At 52.4% G+C, this 20,775-nt stretch overlaps 3 protein-coding genes across 3 annotated transcripts; 2 read left to right on the top strand and 1 right to left on the bottom strand.

The window, feature by feature from the left end:
• Positions 1–266: 266 nt before the first annotated feature.
• Positions 267–2,417, bottom strand: NCLIV_041610 (putative cyclophilin; the record flags this gene model as incomplete). The annotated part of the gene is made up of 4 exons (XM_003881070.1): positions 267–524; positions 1,301–1,409; positions 1,965–2,017; positions 2,340–2,417. The coding sequence occupies 4 exons, from the start codon at positions 2,415–2,417 to the stop codon at positions 267–269; spliced, it is 498 nt and encodes a 165-aa protein (XP_003881119.1).
• A 3,187-nt stretch (positions 2,418–5,604) lies between these two features.
• On the top strand, positions 5,605–12,576 carry NCLIV_041600 (50s ribosomal protein L12, chloroplastic,related; the record flags this gene model as incomplete). Its single annotated transcript, XM_003881069.1, has 14 exons — positions 5,605–5,676; positions 6,035–6,319; positions 6,818–7,152; positions 7,385–7,454; positions 7,603–7,870; positions 8,103–8,241; positions 8,673–8,987; positions 9,361–9,523; positions 9,639–9,793; positions 10,158–10,276; positions 10,691–10,748; positions 11,207–11,330; positions 12,195–12,290; positions 12,385–12,576. 14 exons carry the CDS (start codon positions 5,605–5,607, stop codon positions 12,574–12,576), a joined length of 2,391 nt encoding a protein of 796 aa, XP_003881118.1.
• Positions 12,577–15,315: 2,739 nt separating this feature from the next.
• On the top strand, positions 15,316–16,113 carry NCLIV_041595 (uncharacterized protein; the record flags this gene model as incomplete). Its single annotated transcript, XM_003881068.1, has 1 exon — positions 15,316–16,113. One exon carries the CDS (start codon positions 15,316–15,318, stop codon positions 16,111–16,113), a length of 798 nt encoding a protein of 265 aa, XP_003881117.1.
• Positions 16,114–20,775: the final 4,662 nt, after the last annotated feature.

Raw genomic sequence — 20,775 nt, 5'->3', positions numbered from 1 at the left:
TTGTTCATTCCCTCGGGCCTTGTTGTTCTCATCCACTTTGGCGCGAGCCTGGCATCGTCTAAGCAGTCTCTGGGGGCTCTCGAAGGCAAGGCGCAAGGAGCGGAACGAGTGAAACGCGAACCCGACTCAGGAAGAAGGCGCCGTGCGCGCGAGAGCAGGACGATGTGGGAAAATCGAAATTATTTTAAAGAGGTTCGCCGCTGCTAGGGAGACAGGTGTGGGTCTTCCACAGATTCCAAGGAGGCAGAAAACGGCACCGAAAAAGATCAGAGCTGCTCCATTTCCGCGATCGGGTTGGCGTGGATAATCACTTGCTCAATGATGATATCGTTTTCCGGGCGATTCTTGCGGCCAACTGGTTCTCTCTCCATCTTGTCCAGCGTGTCCATGCCGTCTATAAGCCGGCCAAAGACCGAGTAGACGCCATTCAAATGCGGCTGCCGGCAATACGTGATGAAGAACTGCGAACCATTCGTGTTTGGTTTCCCCTGGTTCGCCATCGACAAAATTCCCCGACGGTCGTGCTGCACAAGCACAAAGCAAAAATAACACTCCAAGATACCGTCCATGCTTTTTTGACATACCAATACTTCCCTGCAAATGCAAGAAGATATTTCCACATGTACAGATTCCGATGCTTATGAATCTCCAAATGCATGTGAAGGAGGAATTCTAAAGTATCTTGTGCTGTACGTTGACGTTTATCCTCCATTAAATACAGCGAGAGCAATTCGACAGCCTTGCTTCCGCCAACCCAACAGCTGGCCCGCGCGTCGGGGAGCGTGCATGCACACGGGAACAAGATTAGAGAATGCAGGCAGATATATACCGAGATACACTTATCGCGATCTTAGGCAGATCCGTGTAGAGCGATGACTCGCGTGCAGCACAGAATCGCCAAGAGTCGTCATTCAACTGGGCCTTCTGCTGGCGTGAAACCGTCAGAGTCCACACACACACAAACATGCGTGCCTGTCGAAGACGGCGTTAAACTGCACACCACCGGATCGCCAATTGCTTCCCTGGGAAGCGAAGAGAACGTGACTGAGAAGACAGCTGAACGCAACTCGGGTTGTTCCTCGCCGCGACAGACGCGCACATGCCTCCTCGCCACATGTCTCGCCCGCTTTGATTTCGCCGCGCGCTCCTGACTTCTGGAGAGAACTGGGGAAGCGTTCGCCGTACTCTAAATTCTCCGCGTTGACTCGATTTGAGACACGCGAAGTCATGAAGAATAAAAACAACGGAGTCGGTTCACGTCTCTCGGTTGCTCAGTTTTCCTTTCGGACGCAGCGCGCACCTTGAGAGAAGAGACAAATTCGTCCTCGAAGAGGCCGCCGTAGATGCTGTCTCCCCCCTTGCCCGTACCAGTGGGATCGCCGCCCTGGATGGCGAAGCCTTTAATATTTCTGGAAAAGGCCAACACCCGCACGCCCACCACGGAAACAAATCTAGGAGAGGGAACCGAAAAAACAAAATGTGGGGCCGTGAAAAAGCGAAATAAGGGAAAATCTGCAGACTTAGAGGTGCACATATTATTGACAATTGCATATAGAGTCTATCTGTGCATGTCTCTGTCACCACGTTGGCGACTTGTAACCGTAGGGACGGGATATAGGCAGGAGTCAAACAGAAATGGTGCCGATTCAAGCTCACGCACATGTTAATATACAAAAATATATACCATATATAAGTGTATATATATACCATATATAAATGTATAGAGAGACTCTGCCTTGGCGTCAATCTAAATATACTTGTATGAATGCATGCGTAGATGTTTGATCGTTGGTATCTAACCATGCCCTAGGAAACACACGTATCAGTAATGATATATGTATTTATATATATTTGCATATACAGTTCGATGAGTATGTATATGAACGCATATATATATATATATATATATGCTACAAATATGCACCTAGGAAGCAATGTCGAGAACGAATGCAGGTTCGGCGTACCTGTGAAAGCGAGTCCCGTTGTAATAGTCCGAAGCACAGAGAGCAAGAAAATTCTGCAAGGGAAAATGTCAGCGCAAAAAACGCGTAAATTTCTCGAGGGTCGGACACCTGGTCCGATTCCTGACGCTCGACGTCTTGCTAACTGCCATCTCAACTTTCACATCGCATGCAGATGGGTCTCCATTCGATCAAAAACTGTTTCATCTCTCTGACGGAATTTCTGCAAACGACGAGGGTCAGGCTTCTACCGCGCAGCCAAGCATCCATTAGCAGTGCTCGAAGCCGTCTCCCCCACAAGCCATAGCAGAGCAGGGAACAGTGGACAGCAACCCCGCAAAAAGGATGTCCATGTATGTGTGTTCCCCCGGAAATTACCTTGCACGTCTTGGGAGCCTGCTGGCAATACAGCTCGGCCTTCAAATCTCCCAGATTTGTCTTGATCGTGACCGACATATTGGCGAACAGACAAACCGCGTTTCGACCCTCTACCGGAAACAGCACAGGCGCATCCCGTTGTCGCCCGTTGCCACCGAGAAAGAAGTTAAAATCAACGGGGAAAACGGAAAAGAAGGAATTAGATTTCCGCCGAACAAGTTGGTTCGCCGCGCAGCATTACATATATATATATATATATATATATCGGTGGTATGTGAAGGTCCTCGATAAACACCCAGGGATGTGTGATATGTGAAGGTCATCGATAAACACCCAGGGATGTGTGATAAAAAGAGATAGGTAGATATAGGACCAAGTATGCTAGGCACGTGGAAAGGGATCAGTTGCGAAGACTGCTGAGCAATGACGGAGCGGTTCCTTAGCAAATGTTGTTCTCTGTTTAAAATGCGCAAGTGAAAACGAGTTGAAATGCAAAAGACGTCGGACGAGAGCAGTGAAGTCCGCCTAGAACTATGGTTCTGCACTTAGAAAGAGGAGACGATCGCGGGGTAGAATTCACCGGAAAAAAGAAATATACGGTTGAAACGAGAAGGCTGTTCAGTAATGAAGAGAGTCACTTTCGGGAAAGGACGTAATTGTCCTGTCCAGTCGTAGCTGTCGTTCCCGAAGAGACTGCAGAGAAAAACCCCTTGCTCAGGGGGGAAAAAGAAAATGTACGGGACGGAGACGAAAAAGTGGAGTAGGCCTTGGCACGCAAATGCATGTGAAAAAGACCTTTAGTAGGACCATCTCACGAATAGAGCCCTGAAAAGCAACGTAAAAATGAGGCGCATGAGGCGTTTTTTCTCTCGAGAAAAGAGTGCATGCTCCCAAAGGAATTTCCTGGCGGCCGGCTCCGAGATGCTCGAGAAAAAGCCGGCACGGGGCTTTTCTTGCTTTGTTCAAGTGGGGGTTCTCAGTTCGCGTTCTCGTCCTTGTCTAATTTAACCTCCTACTCTCTCGCCCTTATTTTTGCCCCAAACTCAGGCAAATCCGAAAGGAACCGTTTCCGCGTGTCTCTTCGTCCCCGTATCTAGCCTTACTATTCTCCATTCTCTACCCTCTGAGAACGTTAAGTTGGCTGATTCGACGCGTTGAATGGTCAAGACACTACTCAAAGCCCAAGCCCACATAGGTCGGAAGGCGGCTTGCAAGAGAAATACCATCTTTCCTTCAGGTTTCAGGGATTTGCAGTACCTGGCAATAGTTACGAGACGGTCTCCTGCTGCTCTGTTTCGAGATCGCTTTTTTAATTCGGCCGGTGCCTCGAGGATTCACCGCTGTAGCGATTAGGATCTTTGAGTGCGTTGTGCAAGAGATTCGCCAGTAAAGCCAGGGGCCAGGTGATGTCACGGCGTTCGTAATAGATGAAGCAGTCTGAAAAGTGTAGCCTGGTTCCGACGCTATGACGCTCTCACACTTCTGAATGCAGTGGGAACCTGTGCACTTTCGGTCCTGGGCGTGCGTTCCCCTCAAATTACGTACAAGCCGCTACCGCTCGGCCAGTAGGCGGAATAGCAGAGCCAAAACGTTCATTTGTTATGTGTGAGGTTCCTCTTGCCTTGTCCCTCAAAGCGCCTCGTGACCGGGGCATCTTTGGCGCGGAGCCCGTTCTGTTTTTTGTCACCACGACTTGGACCAAAGCAACCCACGAACCTCAGAACAGCTTGGCTGAAAAATCTCGCAGAAACACTCTCTTCACATGAACCGTAGCTGCGCTAGAGCTTGATCGCAACCGTGAAGGGAATGATACACCGCACCCGCCGCTCCTGACCCCCCCGTGACGGCTTGGAGGCTCCTTTTGGAAAAAGGGAATAAAACCTTTCTTCGAAAGGTCTGTCCACTCTTTCTAGAAAAGCTAAATCCATAGTGGAGGGACGGGAGAGCAGGGTTCGACCTTCCCTCTCCGTGGGACCGGAGTAATCGCCTGGAGGTCTCATCGTATGGATTGGAGCCAGCCTTAGGGAGAATGCATGCTTCTCTGTGCAAAAGGGTCCGCCGACCCGGCTCTTTTTTTGCTTGGAAAAGCAGAAGCAAGTTAAGGAACCGTCGTAAAAACTCGTTCAGCCCGCACAAATAGCGCTTTGCCATCAAGGGGACGCCATCGCAGTAGAAATGCACACGATTTCCCCGTGCCGGGAATCTCTTACAGATGCGACTACATTTTGGAGATGGAATATAGACCACTTGTAAGGCCCTCTGCAGTAACAAATGTGCGATCGCCAGCGACTGCGGTTCGCATACGCTGACGCGTCCCTCGTTGACAGCTGATGAAAACGGGAGACTGTCCCGGTATTAGAACATCCTTCTCCCAAATATTACGCTATGGTCGCATCCATAATTCTGATTCGGTCAGGGACGAAGCTGACTAAGGAGTCTCGTGTCTGGACGCCGTGGAGTTGTCTACGACTTCAGCGTAGAGTGTCGTAACCAATAGTGTGGCCCAAACGTCCTGGCAACCTTTTCATGCCACATACACAGCAAGTGCTCAGTAGACGCCAAGCATATATGTATATACATATATATATATATAGGATTTACCAAAGTAATATATCTGTCTTGTTTACATTTACGAACTAAGTTGCAAGCGTCAATGTGGCCATCATTTCTCCGAGCGTCACGCGACCCTACCTGGGAGACCGTGCGGCGACGTTATTTTTAAAATTGACCATGTTTCGCCAAAGTGATGGCGAAGGGGGCAAAGTAGGCCCGCGGGGATGGCATCATGTGGACGGTGTAGCAACAATCATTTGTTCTCTCTGGATGATCAGGACTCAGGCCTAACACCACCTTCGGTGCGCGATCTGTCCAGAGGCTTACTTCGCCTTCCCGTTTGAAATTAAGGAAAGCCGGGGCCGTCCAATTGTCCATGGTATCCACCGTAAAGAATGAAATGTCTTTGATTTCACGCCAGTGGAAGAAGGCATGTATTTCAGTGTACGTGAGCAAAGTTGGTAAACTTGGCCCCCCTGTCAAGGAAGAGGCGCATCTGATTTTTGGCCAGACTGTCCCGTAGCTGTCTCTGTCTCCAAAGGTCCGATGCCATTACTGAAAGTTAACCGTGATACAAGATACTCTGATACAGTCTCCGATACTTTTTGTCCACCGCTTCAAATCCAATTTCCGGAGACAGTCGAATCTCTAGTTTTTTCCAACACCTGCTAGATCATTCGAACATACGCGGCAGCAAGGCCAGTGGCAAAAAATGGAACGAACTGAGACGCACTACGAGGTGCTTGGTCTGTCGCCTGAGGCGACTCTCAGTGACATTAAAAAGGTACGAAAATTCATCGTTTTCCGCGATTCGGTGTGTGGGCTGAATCACTCAGATTGTCGAAGCACTCCTCGCCGCATTGCCAAAAAGGGTCGTTCGAGGCATCGTCATCTACTACGCTGCCGATGGCTGAGTCTAGTAGAAACTTGCCTTTCATCCTGGGGGAAACCCAGTCCTCCCGATCCCCGGCCGTGCTCTGTCGCCGAAGCGCACATCCCTACATGAACGAACGACATGTGAAGTGGGGTGGAATTCTTCGGTGAGATCGGTGGATAAAAGCAAGTAGCTACGCTGGGGAAGTCACCACTCAAATGGTGATCTGACCCGACTCCGAATTCTTGCCTCTGGTTGGCTGTCACAGGCATTCAGGCATTTGGTGAAGGTGTACCATCCAGACAAGAAGTCAAGTGGCGCAAAAGCTGATCAAGAACGATACCTGCAAATTCAACATGCATTCGAAACCCTTAGCGACACTCGCGCCAGAGAGGACTACGACAGCTCTCTCCGTCGGCACACAGAGAACCGGAAGGCGGGACCTAACAGCAATGACGCCGATTTAGATCAGCGACCAGCGGCCGTCGAACAGCGTTTTGTAACCAGCTTCTACAAGACGGAAAGGCTGGAGGCTACCTCCGAATTTACCAAAGTGAGGTTGGAACGCACATAGATATCGTGTGTGTAGCTCCGTGAGGCACTTGCCGCTGGGGATCCCGTACATGGGCCTACGCATATCTTTGTATGTATACAGGTACTTGTGAATACGTTCCGCAGCCACCGGCAAATGACACAATGCCGCCTGGTAGATTTCGTGCTGTGCAGCCCACTGCAGGGGCTTTGCGACTGAAATCCTTGCATCGCTCAGCTCTACGACGCCAGAGACATCGCAATCACCTTGTCTTCCTTTTCGTGTCCCTGACAGAGATCTCCACCAGATTCCAGTCTGGGACAAGCGTATTCTCATGCTAGCGAAACCAAGGCCACCTTATTCCGTGATGCAAGTGAACCCGAAACAACTGATTTATTTCGCCGTCTCGACAGGGGCGGAGGGGCCGTGAGTCACTCCGAAGGGTTTGAACAGTGGCTTCGCTCGCGTCCCGCTTCAGCATTGTACGTCGTAAACGACGATACGATTCTAAACTCCCAGGGCCGCGCGCTGAGGCCAAAAGAAGACGAACTCCATCGGCATCAGTGCACGTGGCCGGTCTCTGCGATTGTCGCAGATGGTTTGGCGCCGAGCCACCACAGGCGACACAGCGATGTTGTCTACAACGGTCACGCGGACCATCAAATCCCTGCGAGTGGGGGGCACGAAGAACAGTTTAGGAAGCGCCTAGAAGCTTCCGTTCAGGAAATCGAAAGCCGGGAGAGATTCCCTATCAGAGCGACTCGCATGAAGCTGAAAGACGACCTAGATTGGGGTGAAGTACTGGTTCGCGTTCTGCATGCCCCCGTACTCCCTTACGATCTGGTTATGATCCGGTAGGTGCTTCGGACCCCCGAAAACCTTTTATAACGCTCCACGAATTTCGTAGTCTGAAATATACTGGAATGGTGTGCGCCCATGGCAGCCTTAACAGCGAAGTGGCATGTAGACCACTTCATCTGCGAGGATTCAGTCATCATGCACATCCGTGGGAAGTTCTGCGGTAGGCAGTCTGACAACGGCTTGATAGAGGGAACCTGTAAATACCCTCATGATTTTCGTTTTCAGGGAAGGATATGACGTTCTAGGAGCTACAGCACAAACGGAGGACGAACGCCGAGATAACTGGCCTTTCCAGGTATTGTCATATGTTCTACCGTTGCCAACTTCAGGGTCTATGCTGGTCAAGTCTCAAGGTATTGTCGCAAACCCGCATACGTTCATGGCTGGTTTGGATATTCGGAAAAAAAGCACTGTGTTCATGTTCTGCCTCGGCTCCTTTCCAGAAGGCTTCCGTCACGAACGATGACCCCTCGGCGAAATCAAACGGTTCAACACATGAAGTCGTTCTCGGTTGCTCCTGGCTGGCGGAGGTCGTTGACGTTGGCCCAGGTGTAAAAGTCGTTAAACGCGGTGATTATGTCATTCCTCTTGGGGCCGGTCTGGGCTGCTGGAGAGCTGCTTCCGTTTGTGCGGAGCGCGACCTCATGATTGTCTCGAAGGATCTTTTTCCGCGCACTGAAGAGACAGCGGTTGCTAAAGAACTCTTCCTTGGTGAGCCGAATAATGAAGCGGCTAGGGATGTGTCGAACTAGGAGATGAATATGATATCACACAAAGATGGGAAAAAGAGTGTGCTAGACTGAGAATGTGGCTCCTGCTCCACGGGTAGTGTTTCCCAGAAACTAGATCATCCCCGGAAAAACCATCCAGAACATTTGCGGGTGTGGCACCAGTTCTATAAAACCATTTTGGCCGTCGGTTTACTGTCCGGACATGCGTTCAGCGTATTACCTCCTCCAGGAATACACAAGGTCCCTCAGGCCTGGCGATGCAGTTCTCGTGAACGGTGCAGGCTGTCTCGTAGGACAAATGATCGTTCAATTCTGTCGACTGCTGGGCTTACGCTGCATCTGCATAGTTCGGTGAGGATACGCAAACAAAGACACATCAATGGGTTCATAGCTCTTCTGTACTAACGGAACTGGGAACAACCCCGGTCATAGCACTGGTCAAAAAGTTCTTTGTACAGCCAATGTCCCTGTCAGTTTCACTCCGCCGGAAGATCCGTGCGAGACTGATATTCAGCCGAAGTCGCATCTGGCATATCTGTCACCTTATGCGATGGGTAGCAGAGGGACACTGCGGGGATTTCTGTCTGAATTTTGTGGGCTGTGTCCGTTGACGAGGTGCGAGTTTCCAGTCGGATCACTACTTTTTGGACGGGCATGGAATGCGCAGGGGGCAGACCCCGGCAACGCCCGAGGATTATCAGCGGCTGCAACAGTCCTCTGATGAAACAGCAAGTGTCACTGGCGTGCTGGTATGCCTTTCTCGCTGGCCGGTGTACCTCCAGGGATAGTTCTTCTAGTCAGAACCGATTTGAGTCGAGACAGACCCAGAAGAAAGTCAGCGGACCGGAAGTCTCTCAATACCTCCGATCCTTGGGGGCGGATGAAGTCTTCTCGCCTGGAGTTAACGTTGCCAACGTTCTGACGAAGAAACGCCAGAGTCTCCCTCTGGTGTCATTTGAACTGAGCGGAGGGAGTCTGGGAGGCCTCACCGCGGCTTCTTGGATCGCCCGCGGGGGAAAAGTCATTCTTGTGCATGCAGCCGGAATGATTCCACAGACAAACGACCACTCGGCGATCCCCTGGAACGAACTGTTGAGGTGAGGCTCACTGCAACAATCCAACCTACTCGAGAGGGTGCGCCTTATCCCTTTTTGCCCAACGGCCGTTACATTGGCCTTACTATAGCACCATTGGAAGTACGGGAACGGCGACGCGCTCCTCCATCTTGCAAAATCGAAAGTAATTTTTTGTGTAATCAGGGAAGTATTGAGTGACCACGATTGCCATCATTGCTCTCCGAACACGGTTATCTCCACGTGAGCATCACAGTGCTGATACCCCGTGGCCTTTACCAAACCGCCACAGGATACGGCGCACAGTTTTACTCGCCTTCTACTGATACTTGGATTTATACTCCAGTACAAACTCAAGATCCTCGTGGCGTGTTGTCCCCACTGGCCTGTTCCTCAGCCGCAGCATTCACCTGGAGTCCTTCTACCTCAATGGGTGGCTACAAAGCGCGCGCAACCAGCAGAAAATGAGATCCGCACTAGAAAGTGTCGGCGCGCTCGTTAGAGCAGGGAAACTCGTTGTGGATCTCGCTGAGCCCATCGACTTCACTGCCGAGTTGGGTGTAAGTGACACTTCTAGAGCTTGCTCACCTAGGAACACAGCTCATGTACCAGGAGCAAAGTACGAGGGTGTTACATGCTTTTTTCATGAGGTTTGCGTTGAGGTTCGGCGTGCAGACTGACGGTGTTTCAGCTGCTTTGCTTGCGCTAAACGAAGACAACAGCGGCAGCTGCTTCCGGCAGCCAATGATATCCTTCGCATCGTTGGAGACCGAACGATTGCTCTTTGAAGAGGAGCAGCAGAAAACGCTTCTCCGAGAGCAACAGGCCAGGTGGGAAACAGCAGTGAACCAGAAAACACAACTCATGGCTGGGTCTTGTTTTCGGAGCCAGCCCCACTTCAGGATCACGCCGCTGTCGGCAGAAGACTCTGGACTGTAGAACAACTTTCAAAAGGGAGATTGGCCGCAGAACGCGACAGATCTCACAACGATAGCCCGGGAGAGGACAGGGGAACTTCCACGGTGCTGCTGGTGTCGCTTGCCGTCTGGCCAAAGATGCATCCGAGCGGTGGGTGGGAACCCAGATAAGGGAACGAATTCTGGGATAAGGCAAACTCCAAAGAGGCGGTCACGAGAGACTTTTGCGTCGACGAAAGGAAGGCTTTGTTTCAACTCCTGTGCTTTTACACCTTAGGCAGGCACAAGAATCTCTTTTCGCACAAAGCACCCGCAACGCTAGTATCGACAGCACGAGGCACGCTTCTGAGGACAAGGCGTCCGAGCGACCTAACTTTTCAGTAGCCGTCACGACTGGTAGGCTGAGCTCAGACTTACGAATTTTGCTTCTGCGTAACGAGCAATACCGCGAGATGATGCGGTCTGCGGACACAAATATTTGCCACCACGCTTCTCTGTTCCGTTCCCCATGTCCACGTCCGCATGGGGATCTTATGAATCTCAGCTATTTCCTACGGTCATCAGTTTATCAAAATTTGCAATGACTCCTGCAGCTCCCATAGTTTCGACAAACGCTCACGTCGCTACTGAGAACCAAGACCGCTTCATTTCGAACGGAACTGTAGCAGAAGAACGCCAACTGTGTTTATCCGCGATACATTGTTTGCATTCGTGGCCGGCTCGACGGTCGTCGATTGTCTCGCGGATTATTTACACACGTCTCTGAACACAAGTTGCCCCTCGTGGTGGCCTCTTCGTCTGATCCGTCAGATGGAGAAGGCCTCTCTTTTCTCGAGCTGGCTCCGGAGCAAACGTTCATTGGAAATAGGTCGGGAGAAATGGACCCCGCGCCGCTGTGTATTTTTGCGCACGCCCGCGGTGAAGTGCCAGAAGAACTACGGATTCTCTTGAGGCATTACAGACAACACTTCAAGGAATCGTTCCGAGGATCGCATTTTGTCTTTCCCACCGGCCCCTTCATGTGCCCAGTGGTACGTTTCGATGATTTTGTTTCTTGGTTCATATAGCGTTCCTTGTAACTATTGAAGCCAGCTGAAGAAGCACGTGGACAGAAAAATTGCCAAGACAGGACTAGGACAATATTCCTCAAGCAAAGCGGAGCATGTCTAGTGGAAACAGCGGTTGTACTGGGAAACTCTGTCAGTTTTTGAATCGGGACTAGGGTGTCGGCCGTACTGCAGCAACTCTAGTGTCCAGGCGTCCGCCCGTCCGATTTTCTCTGGAACTGCTGAAATCTGGTCGGCTGAGGAGAATTTTGGTTTGTAGGATGGCGACGATCTTCCATGCTGGGCAACAACGAGGTTGTCTGATCTGCTCGCACGCGAATCACCTGGTACCAGAGTGCCCTTTGGACAGCGCAACCGGTCCCAAGCAGCAAGTCGCCTTGGCGGTACGCAAAGTGGCGCAAACGGAGTTCTCCGTGCCGTAACACCCGAGGAGATTGAGGTCCTCAAAGATCTGGAGACGAGGTTAGAAATTCCCCACGGCTTGGAGCTGAGAGTATCCGGCTAAGATCATTGCCTCCCTCATCGGTGGGAGGAGGTTCTTGGGTGGAGATGCGTATCTGACTCAAAAGCAGCAACCAGCGCACCGAAGAACGGTGAAGAAGCTAGAAACGATGACATACTGTGTCGGTGCCTGCCTTCCGTTTGCCATCGATTTTCGTTCAGATAACGGTGAACAGCCTCACAATAAGATACGCTTCCCATTCTCAGGCAGTATCTGTGACGTACCTGCGCGGTTAGCAAACTTTCATGAGGGTTGCCTACTGTCGAGGTCCTGTTTACAGCTGCGACCTACTTGCAGATTTGATCGAGGAAAAAGTCCGCACAAAGAAAGCAGACGAAAATGCAGGAAATTCGAGCACAGAAAACGTCTCGCAAAAACAGCGGCCGGTTGTTCTTGCTGGCAGCGGCGAAGGCGCCCTGGTTGTTCTTCTAACCGCCCTGACAAAACTCGACGTGGGTGCCGGAACATAATCGCTGGTTCCCTCTGCCTCCCTCGCTGTTTCCGAATGTTTCGCTGTCGTTCAAAACTATGTTGTTCCAAAAATGCGCCCAGTGACGTTGCCGTGTTAGTTCAAACATCTGTTATCTTTCCTCGCGTGTTCTGCAGTACAACCCCGCGTATGAAGACACTTGCTTCTGCAGGGTGATCCGTCCGAAGGATAAACAAATCGTCACAACCCGAAAACACTGGAGGATGAGGATGCAACGCCCCAATGCGATGTCCCTGTTTGTGTGTTGCTTCGTAGTTTCCCGTTGAGGCGGTGGTGTGCCTTGGGGCGCCTCTACTGGCCGAGCGAGTTCTTCAGTTTCTTGTCAGCCGAGCCGACAATCACGCTAAACAGGTAAGCGAAGCGCCTAGGGAAGCTAGCAAAGGTGAGATGTTTACATATGTGACTGCTGACTCGACACAACGATTCTTCCTGCCCATCTTTGCAGGTGAAGATCTTCTTTCTGTTCGGCTCGAAAGACAAAGAGTGTCCTGCCTGGAGCCAGGAAGAATGGCGAAGAGCATTCGAAGATCGCGGTTACTGTGTGACGAGAGAAACGATTCTTGACGGCACGCACGAGACGGACGACCGAACCCTTGCGCATGTTGCCGCTGTTTTTTCTATTCTGAGGCTCGAATGAGGAGACGGCGAGCTTTCAGAAGCGTGTGCAAGCAAACTCGGTTTCTCTGGTGCCCACCTGAAGTGGGTTCAGGCAGTCCAAGGGGGGGGTTGTGGTGTACAGCAATAATACAGAACTGGCTACTGTACGATTGCCCTAGCCGTTTGCCAAAGAGGCTAACGATAATTTTGTATTTACCCGGAGGTTACGAACCTGCAGTGTACCGTATGCGAAGCCTCGCCAGCTTGCGGAATCGTTTCTGTCTACATAAACTAGGATTACATAGTGACAAGCCTCGCCGGATACCAGAGAGACGTGGAAGCCCATGCGCCTCTTAGTTGTGACTCGTGCTGCCCTTCGGGTGCATGCGCGGCCTTGTCATCCGAGGCCAGGATTATTCCAGATGCGCTGCAGGCGTCAAGCAGCAGATACAATCTGCATTTTTTTCACGAACATCTAAGCAGACCTTAACAGTTCGCTAGGCGCCCCCAAGAAAGCAAACCGCCACCATTAGGCCTGTTGCCTTCGTGGCATCCTCATCGGCAACCGGTCTCGCAGGAAAAAATATGCATTAACTAACAAAAAAGGATGATGAATGACGGCAGGGGCAAGACGCGTAAGCGTCTGCCTAGTGACATACACACACGCCTCATTGAATGACCGGCGGCGAAGGAGAAGACGACGACCCTGGATATGCTTACGAGGTAGCATTGTCAAAGTGCTAAACTCGAGCGCAGGACTCTGTGCAGTTTTGTGTTGCGTGACGTGGCTAGGTCGTGAAGAAGTCTGCAGTGGTGTAGAGAACTGTGGCTCCAGCGCCTGTATATGATTTGCTCCACAGAGCCAATAGGTATAGGGTAGCGAGCGCGCATGATCCTTGGAAAAAAGCGGCGTTTCTCGACCGTCCTCAATGCCCCACCACTTCGAGGGCCTCTGCAGGGAAGAAGTTTTGAACACGATATCGAGATTCCGTCGCGCTGAGAGGCACAAATTCGCGGTAACAAAACATGCCACAGACCTCGCTCGAGAGACTGAGGCAAGTATCTTCTGTTACAGACAGGCAAAGAAAAAAAAGACTCCTCCAGCAAAGAACGCTTGTGTCTGTCGAGAAAGTGTGGCCGTTCCAAAACAGAAGTGTGCAATCCAGTTTCTGCTCTAACTCCTCTCGGCGATGCTCGCAGCAGCTGCGGCAGCTGAAGGGGCCAGCCTGCGGTGCGTGTGCGCATGCAGCCGATTTTCCTGTCTTGGAGGTGAGTGGAAGCCGGAAGGAGATTTGACTACCGTCCTTTTCCTTCCATTCAGAGCCCTGTTGGGTGTGAAACCTAAGAAACCCCTCTTTTTTCTGACGACGTCCTGCCTAACTTTTTTGAAAGGATCGTCTTCAGCCGACCTCCTGCATGCAGTGGCCCTGAGAGTTCCCGGGAAGAGATGCGCCGCCGTTTTTGTTGGTTACTGCAGTTGTCTCGAGCTTTTTACGACATTTCCTGTTTTCCCGACTGTCTCAAGTGTGAATCCTTGTAGAATCCATCAGCTTCGTCCGCCAAGGACGCGAAAAGAGCGCCGAGGTGCGTCCGCTGGAAACGTCTTCGCAGAACCTTTCCCGGACACATGCGGTCTAGTCGACCTGTCCACAGTTCGCGGGTTCGTTTGTCGCACACATCCTCATGTCTCACCCTTTTCTCTTTATTCAGAGGGATTGTTGCCCTTAGGAAAAATGTTTTCTTTCCATAGAACTGTTTCGCTTCGAGACACGTACCTGTCACCATGAATTTTCCGTCCGTCAGCAGAGGCTTCGATGGAACAGCTGTCCGGGGCTGTTCTTTCGGTGGAGGCGCGCCCATCCATCTTCTGTCGCTCCACAGGAAATAAGCAGGCGATTCCGGTGAAATTCGCGTTGTGAAACCCCTCTTTTCGGCTGTAGCGCCCTTCCTCGAGAACAGATATCGGACTTCTTCCTGGCGTGTGTTTCCCTCTGCACCGGCAGGAATGGCCATTTTCTCTCGAGGCGATGCGCCTTCCGGCGCTTCTGGGCTATTTCCAACTGTGGACAGCTGTCTGTCTGCGGGGTGTAGCTTCTCGGACTTTCGTTCTTTCTCTTCTTTCCTGCGGAGTTGTCAGTCGAGGCTGTCGCCACAGCCACAGAACGCTGCTCCCCCTTGTGCAAGGTTGAGTGGCGCAGGCGAGAAGCGCAGAGCTGTGCGGCGAAGTGCTCCTGGGGGTTCTTTCGATTCTTTCGCTTCTGTCCGCCGAAAAGGAACTCCGACAACCCGTCTCTTGCTTTGTCTGTTTCTGCCTCTGTTTTTTGAGCCAGGCTCGTTCGATCTTTCTTCTGCGATCCCAGTGGCGGGCTGTCTCGCTCGTCCTATCTCGCCCTCCGGGCCCAACTCCCCAGCTTTTTCTCGTCTCTCCTCCTCGTTTTTCTCGTTCCTTTCTTCAGGGGTTTCGCCCCCACCTTCGGAGCGACTGTGGAGGCAGAGCAGCGTTCCTCCGCTTTTCCTCTTCGACGCTGCTGGAGACGTCTCTCTCCCTTCGGCGTCTCACTCAGTCCCCCCCCCTTCGAATGCCCTCTGGCCTTCTTCCTCGCGTCTCCCTGTTTCACCTTCCTCTCAAGAATCGCTTTACTCTTTTCTTGTTTCGTGGCGGCACACTCGAAAAGCTGCGCGGCACCCCGCGCAGGCTCTCAGCACCAGAGAAAACACCCCCGTCTCCGATTCTTTTTCTTCCTCCTTGCGACTGTCATGCGCCTCGGGGGCTCAGTTGATGCCTCCCCCCGCCTTCCATTTCAAGTCGTATTCCGCAGATGAAGGCAACGCGTCTCGCCTTCTCGCCTCTTGCGCTTCGCACCCCTCTGGCGGGCGTGCCCGTTCGCGGTGCGTGCCCACCGGAGACGGGAAACCAAGCGCTCGTACAGTCCACTTGGTACCTGGTTTTCGGGGATCTCTGAACCTTTCCTCGAGGTTTTCGCCGCCTCTGTTCATCGCTTCGTCGCCTTCAGGGACGAGACGCCTTCTCTCCTTTGCATCGCCCTCCTGTGCGCAGTCTGTGCGTCATCCGGCAGCCGCGCCGACCTCTCCTGCAGCGTCTGCCTGTTTTGCGCCTTCTTCCCGCAGCCAGTCTATCGCGCTTTTTGCCGAGCCGCCGCCGTCCCCGCCCGCGTCGCCTCGCGCGCAAGCTGTTCTGGAGGAAATCAAAAAACTCACTCTCGTGGAGGCAGCCGAGCTTGTTTCGCTGATTGAGGCAACGTTCGGCGTTTCCGCGCGGCTAGCAGTCGCGGGGCCAGGAGCCGGGGCAGCGCCTTCAGACGCCGAAGCAGAGGAGAAGAAGGAGGCGCCTCCAGAGAAGACGCAGTTCGACGTGGTGATAAAAGCCGTGCCGCTCGATAAACGCATCGCTGTCATCAAGACACTGAGGACCGTGCGAACCGACCTGGGCCTGAAGGAGGCGAAAGCAGTGATTGATGCGCTGCCCAACACAATTCTCAAACAAGTCGACAAAGTCAAGGCCGAGGAAGTCCGGAAAACTCTCGCAGACGCCGGCGCGGAGATCGCGATTGAATAGCACCAGCCTGTGGAGAAGCCGGAGAGACACGCGAGAGATTAAAAGAGAGACAAGAGGTACGGTGGCCGCTCGCGTTTTTCGATTTCGGAGTCAGCGACACGCAGGTGGCGGTGCGGACCGTACCCCAACGAGATGTGGTTCCGTTGTGAACGGAAAGAAGAGAATCGGGCCGCCAGGCAGGCAGACAGCGGCTGAGGGGGAGCAGAGAAAAGGTGGAGAGTGCCCAGGGAAGGTAGTCAATGGGACAGGAAAGGGAAGGGGAGCGAGACAAAGCAGAGAAGAAAAGCTCGAACGATGAGGCGGGAAGCGACAGGGGAGAGAACGAGCTGTGGATGATAGCGCAAAAACGGAAGAGACCGCAAGGACGTGCTGGGATTGAGAAACAGTCTGCTGCTCGCTTAGAAGCACACGGAACAGCGGAACAGAGTAAAGACGGCGACGACCGAAAAACTCCAGGAACAACAGACCACGAGAGCTAAAGCGAGGGGAATGGAGAAGCAAGAGCCGGGAGCGGAACAGGAAGAAAATGCGACTAACGTAAAGAATGAATCTAGGAGAAAGCCCACCAGAGGTGGAGGAAAAGAATGGGCCGGGGAGATGTACAGGAAGAGAACGAGAGGCGCAGTTCGGCAGGGGATGAATGAAGCGGCGCGGCAAAAGAAGGTGGCGAATGTGTTTTGAATGGGCGGAGATCGACAGATGCAGAAATAGGCATGTGCTCGTGTCTAGTGGTTTTCCACCTACAATTTTTGTCTCAATCCTTTTTCCTATGCATCCTTGTTCGTCTACATATGGGTTTGCCGATTCCACTGTCAGTGCGTCTCTCCAGCAGTCTGTCGACGGTGTGAAATATCGGCATTCCAACACGACACACGTGCTGTCTTTCTCTCGAAGCGCGCGGGTACAAACCACACGTTCTTTTCTCCATGCTGTCTGTTCTCCCTGCCACTCCATACTCTATGCACATCTGCCGGTGTGTTTACATTTTCTGTGCCCGCGATTGTTCCAGGGGAAAGTCGGGCGTTGTCGCTCGGTGTGTAAAGTCAGTCGTTTCCCTCACTTTCGCCTCCGTCGTGTTGGTGGCGATTGAATCTCGTAGAGAGAGCGAGTGTCCCCACGGAGGCTATGAAGGTGAACGGTTCCGCACAGAAAAAGACTCAAGTGAAACAGACATACAAGACACACAGTCTTGTCTTTGCTGGGGACCTGTGGAGAGAGCGGAAGAAACGAGGTCTGTAACAGAAAACGAGAAGAAAGAACTGCAGCGGGCTTCCGATCGAGAAGAAAAATAGGAAACAAAGAAAACACGGAACACTCTTTAAAACCTGGCCGAAGCCAATGACCTGGCTTGTACCGTAGGCGTCGTGTTGCACCCTCTCCGGCCAGGAACGGCGAAGAGCGAGGAAAGGGAAATACGTCTCTTTTTCGAAGAAAAATCCCGTTTTCATAAGGAATGACGAACTCAAGAGGTCTGCCCGAGTCATCAGCGTGAAAACGCGAAAGCAAACTCAGAATGGCCACGTGTGTAACGGGCCGACATGATTCGCATATGCGAGGAAAAAGTCGAATGATCTTTGTATATGTAAACGCAGAAGTCGTATTCAGGGCCGTCACTTTTGTTCTTCACTGCACTGCGTTGTTCATCGTCGTTGGTTTCGCGTCCCTGGGCCTTTCTCGTCTTTTTCTGCCGACTTGCCCGCAATCAACAGCCCTAACCGAGCTAAAAGTGTCGATGTGTGTACGGACGAATCTTCGCGCCAAGCAAAGGAAACTCGATTTCCATTTCAAACCCAAACCCCTGCGTCCCTCGAGAGGACAACGCTGCGCTCCCTCTGCGAGTTCGAGGCTCGTAGTCAAACGAAGCAAAGCGGCGCGCGAGAACAAAACTGCTAACAGTTCGGCGTGCGTATTTATCCCAGTGAAGAGTGCGGCCCTCGTGGATTTGCAGGACAGTCCCGGAGAAGATGTTTCCTCCACGCGGATTGAGATGGAAGAAGCGATTCCCGGCAAAAGAAACACTGCTGAAGATCAGGGCGAGCCGGAGCTGAAGAAGACCCGTGCGTTTGAAGGGGAAAAAGCACAAGGAAAACAGAGACAGCCAACTATACTCCGCTTCGCATTCAGCAGACTCAAAAAAAAGTTTGCGAGGAATTCACGAGACAAAAGAGGAACGCACAACGGCATTCCCAGGTGTCATGGTGCGCGCACAGCACCGGTCCCAATCAACCAGAAGAGAGAAAGGCAAGAGTGAAGGAGGGAGGAAAAGAAGAGAGCAATTCCACCGGGCGCAAATGCAGTTCCCGTTCCCTGGGGGGTGCTCAGAGGTGCCCAAACACCGCATTTGAGACTTCTGCTCCAGCAACGGCATGCGTCTGAGACTCTCTGTGGAGTCGAGCATTCAATGTATGTATGTATGTATGTATGTATGTATGTATGTATGTATGTATGTATGTATGTATGTATGTATGTATGTATGTATGTATATGTGAGTGTATGCGCTGGTTGTTGGTGAAATTTTGGTAACGGCTTTTTTTGAACGAGACGTCGACTGTTAAAAAGAGGAGCTGAGGAGACGGCGAGAGAAACGAAGAGAACGAAGAAGCTTCTTGAATTCGTTTACCTCGACACCCAAGTTGGTTGTGTCCCCGCAGTTGCGTCTTCAGCACGACAGCCCGACACACGTCACACCGAATGTATGCGCGCGTCTTGGCGCATGCAGTCAACAAGTGATCAGGCAGGAGGGCGACCTGCAGAAAAGAGCAGAAAGTCAAGATGGAGAGGGGGTAGGAAGAAAACAGACAAGACTGAAAAGCAGACATGGCGAGGAAGGCAGTCGCAGGCGGAATTTGCGAACCCGACGCAATGGACACGAGGAAACGTCGAGCTGCAATTGCGGTTCGAGTTCCGGTTCGCTCGTTTTGTTTCTCGCGCGCGTGTGTCGAGGGGCGAAGACGCAGAGACATTCAGGAAGAACCAAAGAGGCAGAGAGCGATCGCGGGACTCGCCTCTCGGGCACTAGAGAGAACGCCACACACGCGGTGAGGGAAAGAGGGGCTGCGCGTCTGGGGAATGTGAAGGGAGAGAAGAAACCGCAGCTTGGCATCCGGAAGAACGCTGGCGGATCTGGGTCACCGGCCCCCCGTGGTTGGCGCTTGTCGAGACAATTACTGAACGGCCGAAAACGGAGAGAAAGCAGCCGAAGGCTTACCTCGACGATGCTCCGGCAGTGAGGGCAGGAGGTGAGCAACGGACATTTGAGAAGAAAGTGAGAATCCATGCCGGAGGGAACGGCGAGGTCGGGAGAGCGTTCGAGGCAAAATTCGCACACGCCGTGGGGGACCTTCGCAGAGACAAAAAAGAGAGGAAGACAGAAGTGAGACGGAGCCGTGCACCTGGAAGAGCGGCAAACAGAGAGAGCAAGGGCGAAAGCCTCGAAAAGACGCCTCCTCGATACCTTTTTGGAGTGTGACGCCGAGCAGCAGTGAGGCGAGACGCCCATGAGAGGGAGGCTGACACAGAGAAGAAAGATCGAAGAGGCGAGTGAGAAGGCAGCAGCCCGCATCGTCATGGAGCTTCCACGACAGCGGGTGACCCTACATCTTCTACAGGAGGAAGGCAGGGGTATGCATCAATGAACGAAAGGAAGAGATGCCTTACATTTTCCTCTTTCGCTGGTGTGTCGTTACGCTCTGGGTCGGGCGTTCGTGACTTCGTGTCTGGTTCCTTTTCTCGCTTTTCCTTTGGTGCCTTCGACTTGCCGCGTCTCGCGAATGGCGAGGCACTCTTCCTTCCTCTCCCGTGCATCGCCAAACTCTCGTTAACCGGGAACGGAGAGGAAGCAGGGAGGGGAGGCGTAGGTGAGGACGCCGGCGCTGCGGCGGGACTCTCGAGTCGCACCACTTCCTCGGCGATCAACTGAGCGCACGCGGAGCAGAGCCGTACAGAGAGGAAGCACGGCGGAGGGCAAAGCTCGAGAGATGCCGGAAAGTCACAGAGGAGACACAGAGGAGACGCCCCCCGGGGAAACGGCGGCGGCGGCGTGAAAAAGGCTCCTAAAAGAGAGGGAAAACGACGGGAAAGAAGAAGGGGAAAGGCAATGCCTCTGGAGGACTCGGTGGACATCCTCGAGGTGGTTCACACAACAACGAGATCAGCGAAAGCGTCGTGTGGCAGAGAAACTTCGAAGAAGGCGTGGAGTTGTTTTCACCTCTTTCTGTTTGGGTCTCAACGTCTCGATGAACTTGTTTATTTTGCCTTGTGAAGAAGCGTGCGGAAGTTGAAGAATTAGCAGAGCTGTGATTTGCACTGCGGCACTGCGAATGTCGCCCGAGGCAGACTGGAACAAGTCTTCCAAGAGGTCGAGAAGGCGCGCAAGCGGAAGGCCTCCTGGAGCAAGAGGCTCCACCAAGCAGAAGGCCGAAATCAGGGAAACAAACAGTTGAAGAAGTTGAAGTGTTGACCTGCCACGAAGCGAACACGAACACGAAGAGGAAGAGATGGGCTCCACGACGACTCTGGACTTTACTCTTTGTGCACCACTGCCAAGCGAACAGAGACACTAAGCAGCGGATGGCAGCGACTCGATCTAACGTTCGCCACAGAAGCGCACCGTCGTCTCTAGGAAACCTGGACGCTGCCACGCCGTTTGCCTCCCGTTTGTAC

This window comes from Neospora caninum, chromosome IX (genome assembly GCF_000208865.1).
Source record: "Neospora caninum Liverpool complete genome, chromosome IX".
Classification (NCBI taxonomy): domain Eukaryota; phylum Apicomplexa; class Conoidasida; order Eucoccidiorida; family Sarcocystidae; genus Neospora; species Neospora caninum.
The sequence above is the reverse complement of the archived record's forward strand: the minus strand, read 5'-3'. Positions and strand labels throughout refer to the sequence as shown.